At 50.9% G+C, this 6,613-nt stretch overlaps 1 protein-coding gene across 1 annotated transcript; it reads left to right on the top strand.

Moving 5' to 3' along the window:
* The first annotated feature begins 2,446 nt into the window (after positions 1-2,446).
* On the top strand, positions 2,447-6,074 carry Prdm8 (PR/SET domain 8). The gene is made up of 3 exons (XM_028773633.1): positions 2,447-2,665; positions 3,667-3,895; positions 4,292-6,074. Exons 1-3 carry the CDS (start codon positions 2,447-2,449, stop codon positions 5,908-5,910), a joined length of 2,067 nt encoding a protein of 688 aa, XP_028629466.1. The 3' UTR covers positions 5,911-6,074.
* The last annotated feature ends 539 nt before the right edge of the window (positions 6,075-6,613 follow it).

The following is a 6,613-nucleotide window of genomic DNA, read 5'->3' as shown; positions in this document are numbered from 1 at the left end:
CTCTCCTCTCTCCTCTCTCCTCTCTCCTCTCTCCTCTCTCCTCTCTCCTCTCTCCTCTCTCCTCTCTCTCCTCTCTCCTCTCTTTCCTAATCTATCTGCATCTCTCTTCTCTCTTTGGACAGAACCCACAAGACTGACACCGACACCTCTTGACATGGAGATACACTAATGTAATAGGCAGAAAGGAACATTGGGTTGCACCCCGTCGGTTCCAGGTGGCCTTATTTGGGCGACTCGGTCCTGACCTTATTTCTGGTAAGTCTATTTGCATTGACGTGGGAGGGGGATGGGAAGAGGACAGGTTGAGTAGAAGGAGTGAAAAAATTGCCCCCCTTTTCCTCATTATCTAGAAGATAGGAGGGAAATGATCGCTGAATGTTATCTCCACTGCCAATAAGATTATACAAAGGGAGGAGCGGGTGGGAGCACTTTGCGGAAGAAGCTAGGGACTGGGGAGCTCGCGGCTGCCAGACAATACCAGCCCGGAGTGGAGGGAGAGCATCCGGCAGTAGCGACTGGATTTCAGCGAGTCCAGCTGGCTCTGGGTTTCCCCGGAGGATCTGTGGAGAAAGAAAACCCTAGAGATGGGCGTAGGACTGTGAAACGCTGGAGATACTAAAGCCCGGGGTCCTGCCTATCGCTTATTGTGGCTGGTTTGCGTCGTGGCGGCCACCGTGACTGCACGGACCGCTATTAGCCGGGCCTCGGGACCTTTTCGCTGTATTGTTAGATAGAACTGCATTTTAATGACTGAGTCCCTGCTGTTGCCAAAGTGGAGGGCGATCTCCTGTCACATTGAAAAGCTTCCGTGAAGGATACTTTCAAAAGCGAGGCAGACATCAAGGTACTAAACGTTGAAATGTAGGCAACTGGGAAGAGAGGCTTATACTGAAGGGGAGCTACGAGAACCTGTATTCTGCAACATGTTTGATTTGCAATTGGAAATAAGATGGGGACAGGACGAGTGCAGAAACGGAAAGTTTCTACTTTCTATTTTGTGGCTATTTTCCTTATTCTCACTGTCTAGAAAATATACTTGCCATTTGGGGTATATGGGAGAACGAATAGGAGAGAGGTTGGCCGAAGTTTACAGGCATTGCATTTTCTTACATTTGTGAAACTAATTGGATAGTAGATGTTGATTAAAAAAAATACACATCACCAATATTGCTCTTTAATGAGAAGCTAGCCGAACAAGAAAAGAATCAGGTCGGCTCTCCCCTTGCCACTTAAAGTATATAAATACATAGAAATCACTGTCACTGGGGAAATTGCTAGGGAAAACCCAACTTAGAGGAATTGTTAGATTCAAGAAAAATGACAGGCTAACTAAGAACTAGTTTAAATATCTTAAAGTATTGCTTGTTTTAAGTGCTAAGTATTGCGGGGGGGGGGGTGTCCAGTGGCTGAGGAAGGAAACCATCCCTGTACAACAGCTCAATAGAGAACCTGCCACTGGGGCATTACTTCTAAATTGCTGCGGATTAAACAGCTGGAGGGCCCACTGAGGACCATTCAAGCAGGGCTGCCCCTTCTTGCCCAAACAGGGTGGTATCCAGAGAAGTGAGAATTCACCAGTCATTACACACAGTATTTCAGACAGGGGACATTTCAAGCCTGCCCTATACCTGCTCGCTTCATGGGCCACAGGCGACCGAATCCACCCTCTTGTATAACAAGGTAACTGGGATTCAACCTCATCCATAAATAAGCATGTCGAGAAAAAATAATTACCTCTGCTTGCTGCTTTTAATTAAAGCCTCGGGAGGGACCGTGGTGGATTATGGTAATGAGCAGACATGCGTCCCTTCCTGTAGGCTGCAAAGAAAGGTTAGCTGACATAGAATCAGTGGCCCTGACTCTCCACTTGAAATCCATTCGCCATGCTCCGCGGTCGCCGCCCGCTAGCTAAGTCTGCTCCCCTCATTAGAAGAAAAGAAGAAATCGCATTGAGGCACTGGGTTCAGTACATAGGACAGGACTGTCCTCTAAAGATTAAAAGGTTTTTTTGGGGGCAGGGGCTATATACAGTCAGAAAATCGACATATGCTGGTTAAAAAACAAACAAACAAACAAACAAACAAACAAACGAAAAACAAGCCTACAAAAGCCCTGCCTCCAGCCTAATGCTCCACTCTATAAATCCCAAGGTAATACAGACACAGTCTGCTCCAGTCTTCACAGGCTCTTTATTTTCTTTTTCTCAAGCAGGAAGTGTGCTCTCATCCTTCCCGTTCCAGTTATTTAAAAGGGAGGAATAATACTTCGAAGTTGGCATCTTTAAAACATGCCAGATTGGTCTGCTTTATTTTTAAAGTAGGAGCTATGTAAAAAAGCCGGCAAGTGCAAATAAAATATGTCTGGTAGCGGAAACTTGCTCTGCCGAGGTTCATAGCTGAAAAGGCAATAACAACTCTCTTCTTGTCCCGGGTATCTGTCTCCAGTGATGGAGGATTCAGGCATCCAGAGAGGTATCTGGGATGGAGATGCCAAGGCTGTCCAACAATGTCTGACAGACATTTTTACCAGCGTATATACAACCTGCGACATCCCAGAGAACGCCATATTCGGACCCTGTGTTCTGAGCCACACTTCCCTGTATGACAGCATAGCCTTCGTAGCCCTCAAGTCCACGGACAAGAGAACGGTACCTTATATCTTCCGGGTGAGTCTCAGCAAGTATGATGAAGGTGTCTGAGGGTAATTTCCTATTGTGGGTGAGCAAGGAGCCATCCTAAGGAGAATGTAATCATCTGCTCAGTCAGAGCAGAGCAAACACATCAAAAATTAGAAAAAAAAAAAAACTAGATTCAAATCACCAAGTGGTTTTCTGAAAAAAAGAAAGAAAGAAAGAAAGAAAGAAAGAAAGAAAAAAGAAAGAAAGAGATAATACCAAGGTTGTCTGAATCCGTGCCCTAGTTCTGAGTTCCCTGGATCATGATTTCCTAAAATGCTAAGGAGATCTTGCTAGGGCTGGGACTATTTAGGTATTAAATAGTCCTTGGGAGTACTTTTACAAGTATTGAGTATATTTGTTTTGTAACCTGGGAGATCTCCTCATCGCCTGATTATTGCTTTCTTTAGTTAACACTAGCTAGTGTTTAGAGTTTGTATTTAAATAAAAATGTTAACTGTTTTGGCAGCAAAGCATCGTTAAATCCACGTTTGTGTTTGTAACAGGCCTCTCTTTTCCTAGTCTTTCATTTTTTTATTATTTTATTTATTTACATACCCATGTTGCTCCCAGTCCTCCCGCCCCCCAGAGTTCTTAGTCTTTCTTCATGAAGAAAATCTGTTAGTCCTTTATTTCCGCAGTTAGAAAGATGAATGTGAGTGCTATAGAATAATTTATAAGACCAGAACTTGCCTTTTACTTCTGAAACACACGAAATTCCCCTTACTTTTGTCACGTGTGGTAATTGAAAAGGAAATTCTCAAGAGGCTAATCTGTAAGTCTGACTCAATATTGCAAATGATGGCTATCATACCAGTTGACTACAAACGCAGGGATGCTGTCCGACTTTGGTCAACTTTTGCAAACTTGGTTTCAGATAAATTGTTTGGAAAGAACGAAAACCAAACAGAAGAAATATCCCTGGTTTCTCTGGTTTCTGTCGTTCACGTGGACCCCCCCCCCCCCCCTTTTGTCTTTCTTAAATACTGTAGGTAGACACTTCGGCTGCAAATGGTTCCTCAGAAGGTCTCATGTGGCTGCGGCTGGTCCAATCAGCCCGAGATAAGGAAGAACAGAATCTCGAAGCCTATATAAAAAACGGACAGCTGTTCTACCGCTCTCTCCGCAGGATTGCCAAAGATGAAGAGTTACTAGTTTGGTACGGGAAAGAACTGACTGAGTTGCTTTTGCTCTGCCCGTCTAGATCTCATAAAATGAACGGTAGGTTGGCTCACAACGAGCGCATGGGTCCTTCGCTAGCTGGGGAGAAGTGCAGAGACCAGCGGGACTAACCCGGGTGCACGGGCGCACCGTGCTTTTCTTGGGCACCCCATAGGCTGGACGAAGCTCCAGAGGTGCTTTACGGAATGGAACTGGGACGGATGGGGAAGGAAAAGTTGGGGAGCGCCTGCCTTGATAAATGTGCAAACCAAGAAGGAAAGTTGCACTAAGTAAAATAGTGTATTCTTTTCTCGGGCACTCAGCCCGGAAAGATAAAATGGATTTGTTATGGAGATGATGGCTAAGTGGCCTAGGGGCGATGCTAACTAACCATGTGGGGTGTGTGTGTGTGTGTGTGTGTGTGTGTGTGTGTGTGTGTGTTTTCTCACTAAGCAGGGTCGGCTCCTTACACATGCTTGGAATGCAGCCAACGTTTCCAGTTTGAGTTTCCCTATGTGGCACATCTGCGATTCCGCTGCCCCAAGAGACTTCACAGCACTGATGCGAATCCCCAAGACGAACAAGGGGGCGGCGTGGGCACCAAGGACCACGGCGGCGGTGGTGGTAAAGAGCAACAGCAGCAGCAACAGCAGCAGCAACAGGAGGCGCCGTTGATCCCGGGCCACAAGTTCTGCAAAGCCGGCCCCATACACCACTACCCCGCGTCGTCCCCGGAGGCGAGCAACCCGCCGGGTGCCACGGGTGCTGGCAGCGCCAAGCCGTCCACGGACTTCCACAACCTGGCTCGGGAACTGGAAAACTCCCGGGGAGGCAGCAGCTGCGCGGCGGCCCCAGGCATCGGCGGTGGCGGCAGCGGCCACCAGGAGGCGGAGCTGAGTCCCGAAGGCGTCGCCGCGGGCGGCTGCAAAGGCAAGAGGCGGTTCCCGGAGGAGGCGGCGGCGGAGAGCGGCGGCGCGGGGCTGGCGGGCGGCCGTGCGCGCTTCTCCGAGCGGCCGCTGGCCACCTCCAAGGAGGAGCTGGTGTGCACCCCGCAGCAGTACCGCGCCGCCGGCAGCTACTTCGGCCTAGAGGAGAACGGCCGGCTCTTCGCGCCGCCCAGCCCCGAGACCGGCGAGGCGAAGCGCAGCGCCTTCGTGGAGGTGAAGAAGGCGGGCCGCACGGTAGGCTTGCAGGAGGAGGCGGCAGCAGCGGCGACAGACGGCGCAGGGGGCACGGCCGAGGACCCCGAGGCGGGAGGCGGTGTCGCCGGCGGTGGCAATGGCTCGTCCACCCCCGCGGCGGGGTCGCCAGGGGCCCCCGAGAAGCTGCTGGCCCCGCGTCCCGGAGGCGCTCTGCCCGGCCGGCTGGAGGGTGGGAGCCCAGCGCGCGGCAGCGCATTCACCTCGGTGTCGCAGCTGGGCAGCGGTGGCGGCTCGGCGACCGCGGGGACCGCGGGGGGCTCGGGAGGCGGCCAAGCGGCAGCATCGGACGAGCGTAAGAGCGCCTTCTCGCAGCCCGCGCGCTCCTTCTCTCAGCTGTCCCCGCTGGTCCTCGGCCAGAAGCTGGGCGCGCTCGAGCCGTGTCACCCGGGAGACGGCGTGGGTCCCACCAGACTTTACCCGGCCACCGCCGATCCGCTGGCTGTGAAACTGCAGGGGGCCGCGGACCTGAACGGAGCCTGCGGGCCCCTGGCGAGCGGTGGCGGCGGTGGCTTGCCCAAGCAGAGCCCCTTCCTCTACGCCACCGCCTTCTGGCCCAAGAGCTCGGCAGCGGCGGCTGCGGCGGCCGCGGCGGCCGCAGGGCCCCTGCAGCTGCAACTGCCCTCGGCGCTCACTCTGCTGCCGCCCTCCTTCACTTCGCTGTGTCTGCCCGCGCAGAACTGGTGCGCCAAGTGCAACGCCTCCTTCCGCATGACCTCCGACCTGGTGTACCACATGCGGTCTCATCACAAAAAGGAGTATGCCATGGAGCCCCTGGTGAAGCGGCGGCGGGAGGAGAAACTCAAGTGCCCCATTTGCAACGAATCCTTCAGGGAGCGTCACCACCTGTCTAGGCACATGACCTCGCATAATTGATGCGTAAAAGACTCCGGCTTTCCACGCGTGTGCACGCACAGTCAAGCCACCTGCAGGAGCAGACACGCGAGGACATCCGCCACTACCTTATGCCCCCAAACACTGCAACCAAACACGTGCACACACAGGTCCCTCCCCTTGCCAGGAACCTCATCATCCAAATGTTTAATTTCACACACACACACACACACACACACACACACACACACACACACACGCCAGGACGCAGGCACGCACGCGCGCGCGCGCACACACACACACACAGGATGGTGGATTTTGGATTGGGTGGGTTGTTTGAGGGGGTTTTCTTTTGAATGCACGAATTTTCACTTTCCCAAAAACAAAGGTACATTTTAAAAAATGTCATATATTGCAACATATTGATGCATTTGTCATACGTTTCTACTTAAATTATTAAGCACTTATGGTTTAGATGTAATAATTATATGTAAGGACAAAGTTTATTTTAGATATAAAGTAATGGAGGAAGAGGAGATGCATTCTGCATTTCCTGATGACAGCTGTGTTCTTACAAAAATAAACAAAATGAATAAAAAGGGGATCACCATTCAGTTTAAGTTTCCAGGGTCAAGTGCATGTATCATGAAATGATTATGGACTTCAGTGAAGAATGTCATCAATGATGTAAATATGTATTTCCTTTTAATACAAAGTGTAATTTTGTGCCAGTGAAATGGAGTCT

The sequence above is a fragment of the Grammomys surdaster genome, unplaced genomic scaffold (genome assembly GCF_004785775.1).
Source record: "Grammomys surdaster isolate TR1022 unplaced genomic scaffold, NIH_TR_1.0 233, whole genome shotgun sequence".
Classification (NCBI taxonomy): domain Eukaryota; kingdom Metazoa; phylum Chordata; class Mammalia; order Rodentia; family Muridae; genus Grammomys; species Grammomys surdaster.
This window is presented reverse-complemented; position numbering and strand designations above follow the sequence as displayed.